The 20,854-nt window shown below is 31.5% G+C and overlaps 3 protein-coding genes across 6 annotated transcripts; 1 reads left to right on the forward strand and 2 right to left on the reverse strand.

Annotated features, from left to right (window-relative positions):
- Positions 1 to 838: 838 nt before the first annotated feature.
- On the reverse strand, positions 839 to 2,138 carry LOC125071882 (protein ABHD11-like). Its single transcript, XM_047682300.1, has 3 exons — positions 1,644 to 2,138; positions 1,173 to 1,540; positions 839 to 1,014 (listed from the first exon to the last, which is right to left on the reverse strand). Exons 1-3 carry the CDS (start codon positions 2,079 to 2,081, stop codon positions 876 to 878), a joined length of 945 nt encoding a protein of 314 aa, XP_047538256.1. The 5' UTR covers positions 2,082 to 2,138; the 3' UTR covers positions 839 to 875.
- A 537-nt stretch (positions 2,139 to 2,675) lies between these two features.
- Positions 2,676 to 4,975, forward strand: LOC125071964 (mediator of RNA polymerase II transcription subunit 31-A). Of its 4 annotated transcripts, XM_047682417.1 has the most exons (5): positions 2,676 to 2,998; positions 3,074 to 3,087; positions 3,152 to 3,238; positions 3,919 to 4,088; positions 4,535 to 4,975. In XM_047682417.1, exons 3-5 carry the CDS (start codon positions 3,154 to 3,156, stop codon positions 4,679 to 4,681), a joined length of 402 nt encoding a protein of 133 aa, XP_047538373.1. In that variant the 5' UTR covers positions 2,676 to 2,998; positions 3,074 to 3,087; positions 3,152 to 3,153; the 3' UTR covers positions 4,682 to 4,975. The 4 variants fall into 4 exon arrangements, with proteins under 4 accessions (XP_047538373.1, XP_047538372.1, XP_047538371.1 ...); XM_047682416.1 differs by having other exon boundaries at positions 2,676 to 3,087; positions 3,142 to 3,238; XM_047682415.1 differs by having other exon boundaries at positions 2,676 to 3,087.
- A 418-nt stretch (positions 4,976 to 5,393) lies between these two features.
- On the reverse strand, positions 5,394 to 19,667 carry LOC125072110 (pickpocket protein 28-like). Its single transcript, XM_047682621.1, has 13 exons — positions 19,644 to 19,667; positions 18,890 to 19,014; positions 17,498 to 17,704; positions 16,880 to 17,000; positions 16,115 to 16,263; positions 15,588 to 15,700; positions 14,675 to 14,763; positions 13,141 to 13,325; positions 12,856 to 12,941; positions 12,129 to 12,404; positions 6,724 to 6,874; positions 6,330 to 6,421; positions 5,394 to 5,527 (listed from the first exon to the last, which is right to left on the reverse strand). The coding sequence occupies exons 1-13, from the start codon at positions 19,665 to 19,667 to the stop codon at positions 5,394 to 5,396; spliced, it is 1,752 nt and encodes a 583-aa protein (XP_047538577.1).
- Between the last annotated feature and the right edge of the window lie 1,187 nt (positions 19,668 to 20,854).

The following is a 20,854-nucleotide window of genomic DNA, read 5'->3' on the forward strand; positions in this document are numbered from 1 at the left end:
AAAGGAAATGATTATTAATTCGGTTGAATATTTATGTCATTCATTAAAATAATTTTGTTTTTTGTATTTGGGAGTTACTTTTCATTTGGTATTTAAATATGAAAAAAAAATCTGAAGTCGGTTATTTGTTTGTTAAAATTTTATAATAAATTTTGCCTTTTTATATAGATCCACACAAAATGTTTCAAATTTATGAAACATCTTTTTTATCATATAACTTTCGAAGTTCATTTTTTATAGTTATTAACTTATTATCAAGTAGGTATCTTGTAAACTCAACATCGCATTTTATTCATATTTGAGTAAATGAAAAAAGATATTCCTATAATTATATATCTATGAATAAGCATTAAAATATTTTATTCATTTGTAGCGAAAGTATTCGGTCACATCACTGAGTGCCATAGAATGTAACTATATTTAGGACATATTATGTCAATAATTGTATAAGAAAAAAACGGATACATTTTTTGTATTAAAATGTATGTAAGAACTAAGAACTTATAAATAAGATGAGGCAGTTTATATTTATTTTTGTATCTGTTTTAAAGTTAGCTTTGCAACATTCAAAGTCAACTATTAAAAAGTGAATAACTCGTTGGTTAGCTTATGAACCTAAATATAATAAGTTTTTTAATCTCAATTTGCTTAAATATACATATTTATAATTTTATTTATAAATAAAAACAAAAACATTTGTTTTCAATTATATAATTAATTAACAGTAAAACTATACAACTAAAAAACTAATAACAAACAATTTTTTATTGAATAGTGAGTATATATTATAAAGTATATAATATATACATTTATATACCATACACAGTATATTTAGTAAAATTAAAGTTAATAAATTATGTAAATTTATGCCAATATTATTTTTCTGAAAGGAATTTACACACAATTTCAAGGAATTTCTCAGGTTTTTGACTGTGTACCCAATGTCCGGCACCTTCAATGAATGTGAGGTCTGCTAGTGGAAAGTACTCCTGAATCTCTGGCAGGTCATTTTTACTGCAATATAAAACAATAAATAAAAATTTTAGCATTTTAATCCTGGTATTTTCTTCAATAGTAATGTTATTGTACTTATTTATTAAACTAATATATTAGCATGTATTAACCGTTATTTATTCTATAGTATGTTCAGTAAATATATTAAAAATAAGTACCCAATATAATCAGATAGAGATCCTCCAATAAAGAGAGTAGGGCCGGCATATTGCAAACCTTTTAAGCTGGCTGGAAAGGTTGCAATGTTTTGCTGAAAATTGTCTTTCAAAGAAGGTATATTAACTCTCCAAGTGTAGGAGCCATTGTTAGTTTGTACTAAGTTTGTGATTAAAAAGTTTCGTAGATTGACATCTGGGATTATTGCTTTCAGTTGGTCATCAGCAAGCTTCCTTGCCTTGGACATGGCAATCCCTGATCTAATAGACACAGCGACCATGGCATCAAAGAGATTTATCATTGAAAATATCTGTGGGCTTGTCTTAACAGGAGATATATCTACAACAATCAGGCTCGATACCAAATCAGACTGAAATTACAATATATATTATTCATGTATTCATATCCATTTCAGTTTATTCCATATGTAACCAAATTCTGTTTTATATTGATAAAAATTACGATCAACTTACACAGAGTAGTGACAACACCATGGCAGTGCGCCCGCCCATACTGTGTCCCATTACGGAGACTTTTGATATTTCCAGCTTTTTGAGCAGCTTCATTACGTCATGCGCCATATGAAGGTAAGTGTGTTGAGGTGAATGTTTACTGTCGCCGTGGTTTCTAGCATCAATACTAATGACCTTTCTACCAGTTTTCTTATGAATGGCTTTGCTCATACTGTTCCAGTTATTTTTCGAACCCAAAAGTCCATGTAATATAACTAGCGGAGGCATCGCTGAAGTATTATCAGTATATTCGTAAGATGAATAAGCCAAGTCCACTGTTTCGGCATTGCTGGTGGTTGTTGCGCTTCTTGTTATTAGGGGATATAAACGACATAATGTACTTGTGCATATTTTAGAAATATTTTTTGTTAAAATCAAGTTAAATAACATGTTTGTCATTGAACATTTTGAATGACAGTCCGAGTTTAAGAATCGGAAATCGGTATGTCTCAGGGTGGAAAACTTTAAAAATATTTTCATAGTTACTTTACAGTTTGATAATCATAATCGTTTATTTGTATGAATTGTTTTTTTAAGCAGATGTTATGGTATAATATAAGTATCTAATACAATTCGACTATTATTGACAATTAGCAAATGTGTAATTTTTTTCATTTGTGTGTTGTTTATTAGGTATTGTTAAGGAGTACATACAGTTATCATAAAATAAATAATTAATAAAAGCAATCAAGTTTCCACTTACGTAGACTAAAATTAAAATTGTGTTGACAAAAACTATAATCATCCGGTGGTTTAATTATTTTAATAACATTGATTTCAAATATTCTAGGAATTTATACTTAATTTATTTTAGAATTTTAATAAAATTAATAATGTTTTATAATGTTACTACCGCTGTTGGGCCTTAACATGTGCCTCTAACTTATTTTATCTTTAGCGTCTAGCCTTATCTGTGGACTATGGAATTTAAATTATACTCTTTGGATATAAGAATCACCAACTTAAAATTTGACATTTGACACTTGACAGTTATTAAAAGGTTAAATTAAAGCTAGAACTTAAAAGTTAGAATCTGCCTGCAGTTCCGAATCCAAAGTTTTTTTTATGCCTTTTGTTTAATTGAATACAATTGTAAATAATATATTAATGTAAATACAATTTTGAATCATCTATTTGATATGGATGAAAATGTAGATTGTTTTGAAATTTGTAACTTTCATTTCGTAAATTAAGTTTTATTTATTATTTTGTTCTTAAAATGCTGATGTAGAAAATTGAATTGATACAAATTCTTTTATTTTGTTTGAATATAAAACGCATAAATAAAAATCCTTACAAAATGATGGCTGGAAAAGGTAAAAACAGTAATGTATATTTATATTATTCCTTGTTGATAGTGCTGTTTACTAATTTGTGTTTGCCAGCCTCAGATAATTCATAATAAGTAAGTATATTGATTGAAGTCCAGTTATTGTGTGAACTTTTTAACATAAATTAGTTTATTTCAGTCATGGAAACTGAGGAACAAAACAGAATCAGATTTCAAGTGGAACTTGAATTTGTGCAGTGCTTAGCCAATCCTAATTATATTCATTGTAAGTTGAAACTGTATTTTTTATTTCATCTGATTATTCTTAATATCATAACCACAAGCTAAACCTCAACATAATATCTGTAAAGTTATACTATATTAAGAACATCTTAACTTAGTTTTGTATTTACATTTAGGTTAAGTTTTAGTGTACTAAATACTTTTATTTAGGTTAGGATCTTACTATTGTGCATATAACAAGTTTATACATTTTTGTTAAGCAGATAGCTACTTCCTTTAAATTATGTTGAACAAATTCATTATAATAAATTACAATTCCATAAAGTTATATTTTGTAATACAATGTTTATTATACAGATTATAAACATAAACATTATTTTAATTAAAGATTGTGTCTGATTAAATATTAAAATTATATATGATCTTAATTTATGAATATTAAAATAATTTTAATTTAAATAGTGAGTGAGCAGCCACAAGGCACATAACCTTAGTCTTATTTTCCAAGACTGGTGGTGCATTGGCAATGTAAGGAATGGTAAATATTTTTGACAGAGGTAATATCGTAATATCGTAGTATATAAAAGAGTAATGTCTATGGGCAGTGGTGAACATTTATCACCAGATGGCCCTTCTGCCTTATTATGTCACAAAAAAATCATACATCAAAACGAAACAAAAACTTATAAATATTATATAATTTTTCTTCTTTTTTTGTCATAGTTTTAGCACAACGTGGCTATCTCAAGGAGCAGCCATTCATCAACTATTTGAAGTACCTTCAGTATTGGCGTGAACCAGAATATGCTCGTTATCTGAAATACCCTATGTGTTTGCACTTCCTAGAATTACTACAACATGAAGCATTCAGGAGGGAATGTGTCTCCGCTCAGGTTGGTATTATTACTAATATTAATTTATTAAAAGTCAGTCTACGGTTTTAATATAATAGAACTATTGCACTTGGATAGTGATAGAAACACCTTAAACTAAGAGGTACCATCAACAAAACTAGCTATTTAAGTAATACAAAATATCATTCTGTATATTTATTTATTGAAAAAGTTACACCATCAACTCATCACTAAGCACTTAAAATTAATAACTGAATTGGGTAACATTCAAAGTGATATGTCTTTAAAGGTGTATGTATAAACTACATTATAGCTTTATTTAATTCAACTGTTCTGTGTATCATACTAATATTAAGAATTTTTTCAATTGTCTAATGCTTTGGTTCAATTTTCTCATTGTTAATTATCACTCTTAAAACATGCACTTTTTCTTGTCTTAATTAAATTAAATATTAAATTAATAGATTGATTGTCATTTATTTTAGGTTTGCAAATTTATGGATGACCAAGCTATTTTGTTATGGCAACATTACACGCGACGGCGTACGCGTACCCTACAACCGCCGGATGCGCCTGCGCCCCCCGCACCCCCTGCGCCGCCACAACAAGGACAACCAAGGCAACAATCATGAACTAAGTGCTAAAGTGAACATTGAGTGAACAGTTATTTAAAATTAAATATGGAGTATTGAAGTAAATTATTGAAAGTTTAATGTTGCCTGAAATTAATATCTAAGATTTCTATTTGGTGGTCTCTTTGGTTAGTATTTGGTAAAGCTAGGAACTGGATAATGGCAACTATTGCAGTTTCAAATTCTCAATATGCTAGTGATGACAGTTTCCGGGCAAATCTCATGTTCAACTAAAGCATTAATAATCTTGATGATCATGTTTCCATTTTTCATTAAAAGAATATTTGTAAGGCCTTACCTCTTGTGCTTTGTGTGCATCCTTGCTCAGTATGTCTTACTTGAATTTGGAAAGGACCATATGGAAACAGTTGAGTTGCCAACACAGAAATAACTAATAATTTCAGTGGAATTGCAGCTTTATATGCAATTAGTTGATTTTTATGACGTTAACTCCTGATAATAGGATATATTGGTAAAAGTAATTTATCATACAATTGTCTGAGACTGATTGAATAACTGTGAGAAAATATAATAATGTCTTTCAGAATAAAATTTTAAATTTAAATATGCTATTTATTGTCTTTAAAATGGGGATAAGTAACTGTTGCTAAACATCCCATTCCATCTGCAAACTACGTTACCAGATAAGAAAAGATCTGAATTTTATTAAAATTAACTTTGAACAAAACATTGTAAGTTATTTTCAAATCATTTATTTATTAAATGGTTGTATAGATTTACTTTGTCTCGCAACACATAAGACTCGTAATGTGATGTAGTACAAGAGTTCCACTGCACTCATCATACTGAAGCCCATGCAGAGACCAAGAAGTCCACCAGTGTTCGCTGAAAAAATAATTACGAGTTGTCATCCAACAGAAGAGAAGAGTTAAAAAATAACTTTTTATTCTTACATAATATAATATCTTAATTAAATCTTGTATGATTTCGGTAGGATTTATTTACTGACCGACTTGAGACATGGCAGTTATCTTGCCATGCTTATGACTAGCCAATTGTGCAGGATATAATATACACTCTGAACATTATTTATTTCGAGTTAATGTGTTTATTCTGTGTTATTTGGAAAAAACAGAACTATTTAAAAATTATCAAATGATTGAAAATGAACACCGACCACCGGACTAACTTATTATGACGACGTTCGGTTGTACGCTACACCAGGTACATTTCATTTCATATCAAATTCATCAATAGAAATCTGTTTTAACAAATTTACCATTGATTGATTTCAATATTTAAATTTTTATTTTGTATATAGTTAAAAATAAATACGTTAAGTGATTCAAACACCGTTTTATTTCCAAAATTAAGTATATAGTAACAAGTCAGGTTAAATCAATATTTGGTAGAATACATAAAAACAGTTTATAAACGTCCGACTGCGAGGCTAACGCCTTCTGAAGATTTGGGGCTTATTTTACCATGCTGGTCCATTGCGTATGAAAATCTACTACTTGTGGTGTGTGATAGATTTTCATCCGATATGTAGATTTCCTCACGATTTTTTACCTGACTGTCAAGCATGAGTTAATAAAACAAAACAAAAACATTATCCGTTAATGTCGAAGACTAATTAAAACGATTGGTTACCAGATATTTACTATTTCTATAAATAAAGACTTACATAAAAACTCCGTGAGTCCGAATATTTCTCCTTTTGTGAATCTCATGAATGAATTATCTTCAAAGTAAAAATGAATCACTAACATGTTTTCACTGAAATAAAAGTAATAAGACATTCTATTAAAAATACTATCGATAAACTATCGATACGATCGCTTACACCTTAACTACCGATAGACTATCGATAGTGGACTATCCATATGCAACACTATTATTATATATAATTTTATCTTATTTGAAACGATAGAAAGTTATATTTTAAGGAAATAGCGAACCATAAAATTGTTCGCCGGTTTCCAAGAATTTTACAGATTAGCGCTGTTTATACTTATTGGTCATAAACAAACTGGGAACTTTTTTATTGTAAAATAAACAAAAATGTAATTATTACGTACGTAAAATATTCTGCTGTTTTGTTTTGCGCTAGGGTAATGCTCTGGGTGTAGTGGCCCACGAGAAATTTGCTTAGCATCGCGCTGCTCGGTCTCTCGAAGTAAGAGATCTCCGTACAAGCCGGAAGACATTCCTCGCAAGCTCTTTCGCGCCCTGCAAACAACGGCTGTTTATTTTTTGTGTGATTGATTGTTTATCAATAGTTTCGTAGGAATACACAATATTAGTAACAACCGATGGTCTGATAAGGAAAAAAAGCAGTTCGTCGTTCTTCGACCCTGTAAAATTGCGTTTTATTTTTATTTTGGGACTATTGGGGATATATTTGTGGAGAGTGGGAATTGTGAAATAGAGAGCGCGGAGCTATATTTCCGCACATTTATGTGCACTATATTCGATAAGATATCTTGCACCATTCATTCGCTTGCAGTAGTTTTCTGCTAATTGTTCAGCACCATCGCCAAAAATTCGTCTTCTATTATAAGTGAAATAATGAATTTATACGAATCGATCATTAATACGCGGTAAGTGTGTTATAGATTTATTATTTATCAATCCGTAGTAATCGTTGCATGATTGTCAGTTATCAAACAGCCTCTAGTGTCAATCATACCTATATTAATACTCATCGGCATAGTTCTGGTATAGGTTGATTACAGAGTATCATATACACATATAATATTAAACGAGCCCTTGCAGTAATCATTTCTCTTGATCATTTCGTAGATCTATTCATTGTTGTTTTTCGTGCCCGACACCCGACATATGTAAAAGACGACATATAAGCTCATACGTTAGATAGTACAGGAGATTTATAAAAAGTCGCAGGATCGATCCTGATACCTTGGGCTATCGTCGTCCCCATTCCTAACACAAGTGATAAGCTTAAAAGGAGGGGTAAATAGGAATATTAGTAATTACTTAATTAATTTGGGGTATTGCTAGTATTCTATATAAAAAAACTGTACTCTATCTATTAAGTATATTACCACGAGGAACATATTTCTTCATATTGCCGTAACATTTAGCGTCTGCTTTGCCACATACACGAGTTGTCTTATTTTCTGAAAATAATAAATTATAAATATTAATTAGGGTTTGTATATTTATTTCAACTTGTATTAAAAGTTTTATAATAGACATTTTATTAGACGTCGATGTCTGATGTGTCCCGTAATATTTTTTGTTCCTCTTCGATATCTCAACATCGAGCAACAGTAAGTGGCAAATGTATGTCACCTAAATTGTAGATCATGAAAATATTAACAAATAAGCATAATATATGAACACTATTTTTGTATCATGACGCAGAGCTGAGTTAACTCAAAAACATAATGTATTCTTTTTCCTAGATAGCGGAGAAAGTTCATAGAAAATCTTGGTCAACAATTTTATATTTTTATTTATTTTTTATTTATATACTCTTTATTGCACACCAATATAGACAAAAATAATAGGAGTACAACAAAAACAAAGAAAAGAAAAATGTACAATAGGCGGCCTTATCGCTAAAACAGCGATCTCTTCCAGGCAACCTTTGGTAGAGGAGAGAGATAGGATGGTAGGGGTGTACAAATTATTTAATACATAAAAAAAAAATAGATACAATATATATATATGTATATATATATACACATATACACACACATATATGTATATATACGATACATAAATAAATATTCCATAAATATATAATTATATAACAATATAATATACATATACATTATAAATATATACATTTACATACTATAGATACTTACATAATAAATAAAATATTGAATTGCAGTATTTCTTCATGAAGCAAGATAGTGCTCTTTTATCATTTTTTTAAAAGAAGTAATAGTTGGTGCACGTCTTGCTTCTAGTGGAAGAGAGTTCCAAAGACGAATTGAATGGACTGTAAATGAGTCACTATAAAAAGATGTTGTATGGGGAGGTATTTTTAGCACCAAATTCTCTTCAGAACGAAGATTATGGCTATGTGAAGAACTGAGAAATTGAAAACGTTCTTTTAGATATGAAGGAGAGGACGGATTGAACAGAAAACAGTACAGAAGTTGAAGGATGTGAGTATTCCTGCGAAGCCGGATTGGGAGCCACTTGAGCTTTTTACGAAATTCAGAAACGTGATCAAATTTACGAAGACCAAATATGAATCTGATGCAAAGATTTTGGAGACGCTCAAGTTTATTAAGTTGCTCCTCTTTTAGATCAAGATAACATGCGTCAGCATAATCGAGAATTGGTAGTAGGAGTGACTGTGCTAACATAATTTTGGTAGGGATGGGTAGAAAGTTGCGTAATCTTCGAAGGGAGCCAACGGCTGCAAAAATTTTTTTACTAGTCTCACTTATCTGTGGTTCCCAAGACAGGTGCTGGTCAAAGGTAATTCCCAAATTTCTAGCTGTAACACTGAACGGTATGTTAACACCGCTAAAGTGTACAGCCGGAAGATCCGAAAAAGATATACGTGAAATTAATTTTGAACTACCAATAATCAGCACCTGTGTTTTATTTGGGTTTACACGTAATCCAAATGCAGTAGACCACTTTGAAATATTTAATAAATCATTATTTACTAAATGTATAGTTTCAGGAAGGTTCGCAATTTTACTTTGTGAATAGATCTGAAGATCATCTGCATACAGGTGATAGAGAGAACATATATGAGAAGTGATGGTACTTATAAAGACCGAAAACAAGAGGGGAGACAACACGCCACCTTGTGGAACGCCAGCAGTTATAGGAGCCCATTCTGAGAAAGAATCTTGAACTCTTATCCGTTGCCGGCGCCCAAACAAGTAAGAATGAAACCAATCGATTACTTTAGGAGATATGTTAAGAGAACACAAAATAGCAAGAAGAATATCAAAGTCTACAGTGTTGAAAGCATTACTAAAATCTAATAATGTCAACACAGTAACCTGTTGATTATCCATTCCTAATCTAATGTCATCAGTTATTTTGATCAGAGCCGTAGTCGTACTATGACCAGGACGAAAGCCAGATTGTAAAGGATTCAATAGGACATTTTTTGAAAGGTATTGGTTTAATTGATTGTGAATAAGGCGCTCAAGTACTTTAGACAGGAAAGGGAGAATGGATATAGGGCGATAATCAGTGTAAGATGAGGGATTTGTTTTTTTGGGGAGGGGGATGACTTGTGCGTCTTTCCAGGATTCAGGGAATTCACAAAGGATAATGGATTGGTTTAAAATATGTGTGACTACAGGAATTATGATATCTAGGATTGGGAGGATCATCTTACGACTAATGCAATCCGAACCAACGGCATCAGAATTTATTGCTAAAATGTTCTTCTTAACATCACTATCAGTAAATTGACTAAAGGAAAAAGGAGAATTTTCAGGAGTTGATTTAGCAGAAATTTCTTTTAAAGTATTAGACTTCACAGCAGTGTCGAAAGTTTGAGAGGACGAAAAATGATTATTTAATTCATTTAAATTAATATTATGAGTATTAATGTTTTTGGATGTTTTTCCAACTCCTAAGGACTTGAGAAATTTCCAGACTCTAGCTGACTCATCTTCCTCAGCTATAGATTTATGGATATGGCGTCGTTGATTATCCCTACATAGCCTGTTGCAGCGATTGCGAACCTTCAGATACTTGTCGCGATTTGTGTCAGTCGGATTACACCTATACTTGGCCTTGGCAACATTCTTTCTTTCTTGGAGCTTCTTTATTTCTGGGGTGAGCCAAGGTGCCGGAAGGTGTTTTAGCCGGACAGGACGAATTGGTGCATGTAAATCATACAGTTGAGTTATTAGAGAATTAAAAACTGTAACTTGCTCATTAACTGTATCAACATTCAAAATAACACTCCAATCAATGTTGGCAGCATCCTTCCGCAGACTATTCAAATCCATTCCACCAAAATTACGCTGCAGAAGAATTCTCGATTTTGCTTTGGGTGGTTTGATTTTATAGGAGAGGTAAAGAAGATCATGATATGAAAAAGCAAGGGCGGAGCACTGCCCATGCTTTTCAACATGATCAACGGAAGAGACCAAAATTAAGTCAAGAAGAGAAGGGATAGAGTTAGGGAAGGAATGAGTAGCAGATAGGGGTAGGATTTGTAAATCTGCACTATTCAGTACAGATTTCAACAGACTAGAGCGATGGTCATTTTTTAAAAGACATGTATTAAAATCTCCCATAAGAATGGTATGGGCATACAACGGTTTAAATCGCTCTAGAAGGATTTCAAATGATGAAAAGTAATCGACCGTGAGGTTAGGACTATAGTAAACACCTAATAACATCTTAATATGACCAAAGATAACCTCAATAAAAAGGTGTTCAGCCCCTTCAACGGACAGAGGTGTCGATTGACTTATAATTGAAAATGGAATGTGAGAACGGAGATAGATCGCCACTCCACCACCTGCCCGACCTACACGGTCGTTACGGATCAAATGAAATCCAGGAAGAGAGTAGGAAGTAGAAGGTAAGCAGGGTTTAAGCCAGGACTCAGATACGAGGATAGCATGTATTTTATTGCAATCGAATGATGATAACATATCAGGATAATGTGCAGGAATACTCTGAGCATTAATATGGATAACATTAAAATATTTCAGACAGTCTGTGAATAAAGAATTTATAGTTTCACCGAGCGAAGGGATACTATGAAAGCTGTCATTACTGCTCAATCCATCAGAAGAAAAAGAAAGAAAAGTTTCGTCCAAATCGTCATTGTTTCTAGACATTTTTAAATTAAATATTCAGCAAATAAAATAAGTAAAAATATAAAGATAAATATATAAAATATATATGTAAAATAATAATAATATATATTAATTTTATAATTACAAAATAAAAATAGGTAAATGAATAATTATACGTTAATTAATTTCATATGAACACTCACCCGCCAGTTGCCTAGGAATAATCACTTAAACACAAACATAACAAAATAGAAGCAATAATAACATTAATAACGAATATGAACAAAAAAAAAAAAACATATATTTATCAGGCAGCCATAACAAAATTTTTTACTAAAAAGGAATAATATTATATCTATATTTATCTATTATCTATCTATATCGAATATGAAAATAAAATAGAGACAATCTTTATAAATGTCCAGTATAGAACTAAAAAACTAACCATCCAAAGCAAGAAAACTATGGCGCCTGATTGACAAACGTCAGAATGACGTTAACTTTTAACTAAATAGATTCGTAAATAGTTTTACACAACACAAAATTAAATCGAAAGCAGGTAGACAGAGAAATAATTTTTAAATTATAGAAAAACAAACAATAATAAGAAGAAAGATAAATATAAAATAACTATTTCTTAACTACGCGTTTTGACCTCTGCAATGTAACTTTATCGCTAGTGTTTGCGATGGGAATTTTTTGGACTGGGGACTTACAAGTTGAAATCGAGTCAAGATCAGATAAACATTCGGCACGATGTCTAGATCCATCTGGGGCGATAATGTGTATCAAACCGTCTCGTGTCCAACACTTGTTAATGCCGAACCGCTTCCTGGCCTCCAAAAACACATTGTGTCGGCTTTTCGTCAGGAACTCTGACTCTGTGACACCGGTGCCCTTCAACTTCGTTTTGGCGAACCAGACCTTATCCCTAATAGCAGTCTCGGTAAATTTGACCACTATAGGTCTGGGCTTGCTGTCCAAAGGTCTTCCTAAGCGATGACAAGATTTGATACTGCTGGTAGAAAAGTTTGGCAAGTCCAAAGTAGTTTTATTACTAAGCTTTTCTAAGCTCTTTTCTTCTAAGGTTCGAAATGGCCCAGTTATTAGAGCACGTTTATTTCAACCAAATAATGTGGGCTCAAATCCAGGCAAGTATCTTAGAATTTTTAAATGTGTTTATAATTCATCTGACTGTGAAATATGCATGTGCCGAATGAAATTTGTCACGAGTGTTTCCACCATGCCGCATTGAAACACCTTCCAAACCTTTTTCCGTTTATTCTCCAAACCATACTTAATTTGACGTCTGTAGGTATATATAACTCTAAGTATGTTTTATTTGAAACTGATGTTCCGAAACTATTAGAATGTATAGAAGTAGTTATTAGTTGTACTCGGCTTACACATAAAATATAATATAATGTATAAAATGTTACGTACTCGGCATGTAGTAAAGCACACATTTGCAAACATCCAACATAATACGAGCTTCACATTCCATTTCGCAGTTCCTCAGTGTGTAAGTTCTGTAAAACAAAACAATCAATCAATTAGTCTTATATCTATAAATATGATTGAATTCTGGGTCGTAGTCAATTAATAGGGATATAATTCTTAGAATTTTCATAGAATAATTTCATTATTTGCTGATATTACCGCTGGTTACATATTTAAAAATAAACGCTACCTTTAGAAGTAGTATTTTTAACTTAAAATGATAATCACCTGTAGAAGACTAATTTCTTTTCACTGGAGAAAAGACAAAGTCTTTTATTGACATCAATGAATTTCAAAGACGGTTGCGCGTCTAGAATCCTAGGTTGTATTGCCACACGAGCCTCAATCCCGGGCCCATAAACTTCCCCTAGTTTTGCTATATTCGGCGTTTCTGTCGGGTTATGTAGAAGTATCTAGAAATATAAGAAAGAAATCAATTTTTTTGCAGACCTGTCTCACACTTGTCTCAAAAATTATTAATTTTATAAGTAATCTATCTATAAAAGCGAAATACCGCTCACTGATTAATCACGAAATCTCAGAAACTATAACACCTATAAAATTGAAACTTGGCAGGTAGGTTCTTTATATGATGTAGATATTCGCTAACATTTTACGAAACTCTACCCCTAAGAGGGTAAAACGGGGATTGGAAGTTTGTGTTTTATAAATTTCGCGCGGGTAAAGCCTCATGTTCAGCTAGTTTATTATAAAAGGTGACTCATATGCGAGCGAACGGCGCAGTGTCACGAATGTATCCTAAAAATTAGGATGAAAATTGAACGTGATACTACTATGTACCTAGTAGCACAACACGAAGATATTTAGGTATGATTCAATAAACTTATGCAGTGAAACAAGTTTTTTGTAATTAATAATATCATATTATATATTATGAACTATGTTTGGTATGACTCTCCATATTGGGTGTGGTTTGTCTAGAAACATTTTTTATGGGATAAAGATCTACGTGATAGACTATATCTATATCTCTGTGCCATTTTTTTTTGAGATTCGTTCTGCCTTTCTGTCGGTATTAATACATTCACCCATCAAAATTCTCATTTATAATATTAATAAGAAGAAGAATTAATTGGGACGTTTGTACAGTAGGTATTTTATTTCAATGTGTATACAGATTGAAATAAAGTATTATTCGATATTATAGATTTATAGGTGAGCATTCAATGTGAATAAATTATATTAAAAGCTAATTAACTTCAATACAGCTTTACTTGTGTTTGCTAAGAGTTTGTTTAAAGTTGATTATGCTTATGATATAATTAATTTAATATTAAATTATAATTATATTTTATCTAATTCTTTATAAATATATATATATATAACTTTTGGTTTTAATAATGTTGAAAGGAAAATTATGACATGAAAAAAGCAGATTATTCTATAGACTGTCGGTCTAACTTAAGCCACTTAGTTGAACTTCATTGTACTCTTAAGTGCATTAATTTTTAATTAATATGGATTTCGCGAGATAGCATATCTGACAAGATTATCGCTTAAATTTATCAAGCGAATGAGTTATCAACTTGTAAATAATAATTTTTAACGTAAATATCAAAAACTTTATTTCAATAATAACAAATATCCTCGAACTGTCATTCGACTCATTAATTAAATTTACAAGACAGTTAAGGCCGTTCTTATTTAAATTACTGATATAGATGAGCACTAATAAGCCCAGGTAATGAGAAGGTATTTCAAAGATTTACAGGGTCTAATGATTGCGAAAAAAAACACTTACCTTAAAACCGGGGCTCTTCGTAGACGCACAATAGTATTCAGCAACATTAGCATCTAACACTAATGTTAAACCATGATCAGTTCCGATTCCTAAGCAGCGTTAAAGATTTACAATTTTTTTTTAAACAATTAGACATAGTTATAAACAGGCATTTTTTTATTTTTTATTATTGAATCATTATCAATATATTCTTGATTAAAGTGGCTTCATGAAAACACTTTTGAATCGTCATGTACAATGTAGAACTAAATGTAAAGCTACCTCCGGTTCGGAAAGTAGATTCTACCGAGAAGAACCGGCAAGCAACTCAGTTGTTACTTTTTTCCACTATTTTAATTACAGAGAATGTCATTAAAATATATTTCATTTTTTATATAGAAACCAATAAATACTAGGGTCAAACTTTTTATCTTTAATTTAATCTTGCATTGAGTAATATGCCTTAGTTATCAATGTTTCTTAACATGATCTTTAAACTTTTTACTAGACCAAGTTAAAAATAACTGTAGAATCTTAATACCCCAGGACTATTGTATTGACTGTGTGAAGCTGGAAAGGTGAAATATTAGTTTTCCTTTCCTCCTCCTGTATGTATACAATGATTGTCACCGATTCTTTCGAAAAAATCTGTGTTATTGTGAATATACACAACATTGTTGTAAACATATTGTGAAGCAATTGTAAGTATACTTGTTGTATATTACAAGACATCTACATGTAAACTATTTTTACGTCACTTTTGGCTGTAAAAGCCTTGAGCCGTATATGTTACGGCGCCGAGTGGCGAGTAGGTACCTAATTAAATTATTTTGTAAAAGCGTCAGACATCAAGGTACACTAAAAACTAAAATCAAATTTTTATTCATGTAAAACATAACATTCAAAGGTTTTTCATATAAAATTATGTACTTACCCTTTGCCCTCCAAGGGAATCCGTCAGCCGGTGCATTGTCAGGGAATCCACTTTCAGGAGTCCAATCCACAGACGGTAATGGAAATGTTATGTTCATGTCATTTAGGTCTCTACTACAATAATAAATTATTACAATTTTTAATATTGCTATTCTATATGTAAACTGAAAAGCTTTCGTAAAACCAATCAAAAATTAAAGTCACTGTTGGCATCTAAAACTACTTAAAAATAAAAATAAGTATCAACAACGTGCACATTTACACAGATGGGTGGTATTTAACAGATCTTTTGCTACAAGATGTTATTTTCACAATCCATTTACAAGACCGTTGCTAAGCTAACTGGTGAACCTGTAAAGACCTGATATATTTGTTGGATCGGTACTTTTTACGGAATCTGGAATACTGTTGCGTATGAAGCGTTCATTCAACTATGGCTATCGCCGAAAAATAACGTTTATGATAAAACGAATCTGCGCAACGGAAAGTGTGTGAATGTTGCCTTAGGTATAATTTTAATTCACTTACGGATTCCGGAACATATTTTCCCGATGGACCACGTTAAATGTGCAGCAAAGACCTTCATCAGTGAGTTGGGCATTGAACAGGTCTTGACAATTCATACTCGCTGAATTCCAAATACATAATGATAGCATCTCGTTGCACGGTTGGGTTACCTATATTATTGTATACAAGTTTATTATGGTTTAATTCAAGAAAATAAGTCTTGTTTATTTTAAAACTAACGAGGAAAATTTTATTTTATTTGCGTTATACATATATTTTTGAATTCCACAGTGAAGTGAATTAAGCTATTATGACTTTTTTCTCATAACCTATGGATGTAGGTTTTCTATAAATATTTAAAATATAAAGATCTATAAACAGATTATAATTACAGTTCATATTTCCTGCGGGATTGACCTTTAACATAGCCTTCTGGCGTACTGTCAAATATAATAGATACCAATCAAACACAATTAGATTTAGACGTAGGCAATTCTACAACTTTTTATTAATTCTTATATTCCTGAAAGTTAAGGGTAGATAATTCCTAATTTTCACTGTCGATTACAAGATGAAATAAAAAAACATATTGAACACATTTTAGCAATTCTCTCAGCACGCAAATTTGTGTAATTATTTACCTAATTCGGCCTTAATTGATTAAATACAATATTCTAAACTGCCTCGTTTTCTAGTTTCTTAAAAGGACCTTCAAGTCTTAGGAAATCAAGATATGGCAGATATTGGCAGAGTTATGAGTTTATAAAATTGAAATTTAGTACAGACATTTATAAGAAAAGAGCGTGTGTGATCCCAGTCGGCGTTTCCAGCAATATTATCTTCAAAAATATCAGCATCCGTCTGATCTGAACACAGACTTTCTAACAGCTTTTTGTCGATTGAATCGCTATACAGAAAAAAAAATGATTTATTTACGATAAAGAAAAGCCAATAAAAAAATAAAACAATTTATTCTTGGAATAAACAAAATCGAATAATTTATTTCTTTCTTCTTGAATCTTCTAAAATCTTAATTTAAGAAAATATGAAAATTGTGATGATGAATTACTAAAGACAGTATTATTTTACAGATTACATTTGTACCGATGATTGTCACTTTAAAAATAATAATTAGTTTCGGTGCACAAAACCTCGAGCCCTTTTGATTTCCTGTCAACAAACGATGTTACGAATTACGTAACAATGACAATTTATCTTTCTTTGTTCTGCCTTAATCCGGTTCGAATAGTGAGTGGGCCAGTGTATTAACACGAACAAGAGACAGAACATTGCTAGTACAATGATAGCGATAAGAAATAGCTAATATTACTTACAGAGTCAGTTTTTTATACATATGGTATATCTTTCAAAATAAATATTATTTATATATATATATTTATTTACCCAAACTTTTTATATCGTTCAGCAACTGATTTCTTAGCTTGATTGACGTTGCAGATCGTGAGTGCAGGGAATGGTAGTTTATGAAGAGGCATGTTTTCTGGATTAATGCTTACAATCATAGGTGACATTCGCCATTTTGCGTAAACATTTAAAATGAAGAATCCTGCGCATATCAAGGAACTACCGAACGCGATTAACCAGAAGAACCTATAAATTATAAATAATTTTCAATGAAATTAGTCGATTCCTAAGTTCGACTTTGATAGTGGTATAAAATAGAAATTAATATTACTATATAACTAATACTAGCTTCAGACTGCCTCGTTGGCCTAGTGACTAGATATATTGCCCCGCAAGGGGCGCAAGTACCTTTCTCAAGGTTTCCACAGCATGAAAAGAAAGACTAGACATAAGGCCAGAGTCCCGATTTTCTAGGTTTAAGCCACAAGTATGGCTGATAAAAGGTTATTGGTTTTTTTATTGAATAATTCTGAGTAACAGTCTGGAAGTTAAAAGTGTGTACACTTCTATGCCTAAAAAGCACGTAAAAGCGTTGGTCATGTGCCTATACTCTTTCTGATCGTGTCAGATTTGCCGTTCCATCGGATTATGAGAGTGAGGAATAGAGATTGCACCTGTATTTGCACACTTGTGCATATGGCCTGGCCTGTGTAGTTGTAGTTGTCTCCCTTGAGATATCGGCTAGGACAACATCAGCATCACATACTCATGTTTACTAACTTTAGTAAACTTATGCCCAGTGTGAACGCTTCTATAAATTCGTCATCTGTGCCATTTACTGGTAAGATTCACGAAAGTGGGCACTGAACAGTAAAAAATGATGATTGGTCAAAAATTATGTGAGACTATCAGTCTAAGCTATATATACAAATATACATTTTATATATTTTCGATCAGTGAAGTTATTAAGTCATGACGCTCGAGAAGCCAAAATATATATTTTGTTAAGTGCACAGATAGTTCTTCATGCAAGATATTTATTTCGCCTGATGAACTATCTATACAATTAAATTAAGCTTAGCACCAGCTAAGTTCTGTTTACTTGTAATTTATGTATGTGAAAATATAAAGGCTGATATTGGTATCATATTTATTTAAGTAATATGTGCCGGCTCTGATACACAAAATTAAGTAAATGATTAAGTTCTGTTAACATGTTTGTTTCTAAGCGTCATAGTTTAAAAAAAATACCTATTCAATAAATCTATCTAAGGGTATCTACTTCGATAACAATGATTGAAATTGTACATATTTTATTATCTGATAAAAATAATTACTAGCATTGACTTGATTTTAATGGAACTGGTTGAATTATACGCGAAGGAATTCACCTTCACACAGTAATAAATCATTATTATTTTATTTACTTACCGTTCAAACCAAGTTAGTTTTTTTTCACCGATGTAGCGAAGACCGTGCAGCGTAGAAGTTAACAAATATTCTCTAAGGTCTTGACTGAAGGACCGATAAAAATTTAGATGGCTTGAGGGTTTATTCTGCGTGAAATTTGGTACAATTAACATAAAAAATACGTAGATTGACAGTGTTTAACTTATAATGTTTGTTTTTAATACCTAGCCATTAACGTATAATACATAATATTTTACTTTGCAAAGAGACTCTATAATGCATAAAGCAAGTAATTATTCAGCCTCATGATATAAAAAGGTTATTTATTAATTACAATTATGATATTAAATATTAAATTACCATAATATTATATATATTCATTGATCACACTTTCAAGAAGCTTTCTAGTGAAATGATGAAATTACAGAATACACATGAACTGTAATCTTTTAACGAGAAGTTAGCGACTTTGTTATAATGTAAGTCTTTAGTGTGATTAAAACCAATTCGCTTAATAACTTACTGACCTCGGTTTTATTACGGCTCGACGTTTTGTTTGTATTCCAGTCATACCACGGATTTGACGTTGATTGAGTAGCCCAGAAATTTAGCTAAATAATTTTAAACATTTGTTAATTGAGTTAATCGTTGTTTCATTAATCACATTACTAGAAATCAAGGCGCATGCCTCTAACTTTGCTTAACAAGTATTTTTTTCTATACCTGGAGTTAATTAAGTTTAAAGCGCAACTGTTTTCATATTAAGTTAACATACCATTTTAGGATTGTCCATCGGCATTTTTTTTATATTTGATTTATGTTTAGTGACCATTGTTTTAAAAGAATTTAACTTAGTGTTTAACGTGTTGTGTTTGTTGTATCAGGAAATTCTGATCGACTAAAAACGAAAACGAAAAGCTACAAATTTCCATGATCTAACGTAATTTCACATTGTCAATGTTTGTGGTTTAATCGGTTGATGGCGGACATGACAAATCGACCTTGTTCCACCTTAGTTTACTTTCGATGGCAAAATTATACATTTTACAGGTATTCGTCGTCCTGACCTCATCCATGTAATTATTGGTCTGAATACACCGTAAATATAACAAACAGCATTTAGTGCTTTAATTATAATACTTAATTCGACATTTGCATGCAAGTACAATTTGTATGAAGTGTATTATCCGTAAATATCGATTAATATTGAACAGCTAGTTTTATGTGATGTTCACCGTTTACATATTGCATGTCAAGTCGGCGATTAGAATTGTTTTATATAACATTTTCAATAATTGAAGCACGCCATTTTATTTAGGTGAAAGTATTTCGCAGATATTTTTCATTTCATTGTTATATTTTACGACGACCTCCGTGGTCGAGTAGTGAGTACACCGGTTTTCATGGGTACGCTACTCTGAGGTCCCGTGTTCGAGTCCCGTCCGAGTCGATGTAGAAAATGTTCATTAATTATCTATGTTGTCTTGGGTCTGGGTATTTGTGGTACCGTCGTTATTTCTGATTTTCCATAACACAAGTGCTTTAGCTACTTACATTGGGATCAGAGTAATGTATGTGATGTAGAAAAATTAAAAAAAAAAAATTGAGTGTAGGTGCCTAGATCTCAATTTGTGGCTGAGTGTGTATTGATGTTCTTCAATTACATTACATTTTTTTTCCTTTGAAGACAGAAATGTGTGAATGAGTTTTATGCAAAAGTATAGTTTATTAGTAAGCTAGAGCTCGACTTTTTGAAAATGGTGAATTTAAACGTATAAGGGTGATTTCAGTTAAGTAAGACAAGGTTTTTTTTAATAAATCATTTTTTTATTTTTGTTTATTATATTTCGTTTATGCATACATATAATTATTTATTATGTACAAAATGTTCGTATAATAGAAATTTCTTAGGAGAAGTAACAAAAGCTACAGGAAGGAATAGTCTGACGCACTAGCACTTGAAAATATTACTAAACGAAGAGGAGA

This window comes from Vanessa atalanta, chromosome 20, assembly GCF_905147765.1.
Source record: "Vanessa atalanta chromosome 20, ilVanAtal1.2, whole genome shotgun sequence".
Taxonomy (NCBI): Eukaryota; Metazoa; Arthropoda; class Insecta; order Lepidoptera; family Nymphalidae; genus Vanessa; species Vanessa atalanta.

Bases quoted from the DNA above. Each gene is read 5' to 3' on its own strand.
- LOC125071882 (XM_047682300.1), bottom strand. From the start codon at position 2,081: ATGACAAACATGTTATTTAACTTGATTTTAACAAAAAATATTTCTAAA. The intron at 1,541-1,643 runs GTAAGTTGATCG...TTGTAATTTCAG, and splicing joins TGGTGTTGTCACTACTCTGT to TCTGATTTGGTATCGAGCCT. The intron at 1,015-1,172 runs GTACTTATTTTT...TTTATATTGCAG, and splicing joins TCTCTATCTGATTATATTGG to TAAAAATGACCTGCCAGAGA.
- LOC125071964 (XM_047682414.1), top strand. The intron at 3,239-3,918 runs GTAAGTTGAAAC...TTTTTGTCATAG, and splicing joins CAATCCTAATTATATTCATT to TTTTAGCACAACGTGGCTAT. The intron at 4,089-4,534 runs GTTGGTATTATT...CATTTATTTTAG, and splicing joins GGGAATGTGTCTCCGCTCAG to GTTTGCAAATTTATGGATGA.
- LOC125072110 (XM_047682621.1), bottom strand. From the start codon at position 19,667: ATGCCGATGGACAATCCTAAAATG. The intron at 17,705-18,889 runs GTAAGTAAATAA...TATAATTTATAG, and splicing joins AAACTAACTTGGTTTGAACG to GTTCTTCTGGTTAATCGCGT. The intron at 14,764-15,587 runs GTAAGTACATAA...AACGCTGCTTAG, and splicing joins ATTCCCTTGGAGGGCAAAGG to GAATCGGAACTGATCATGGT.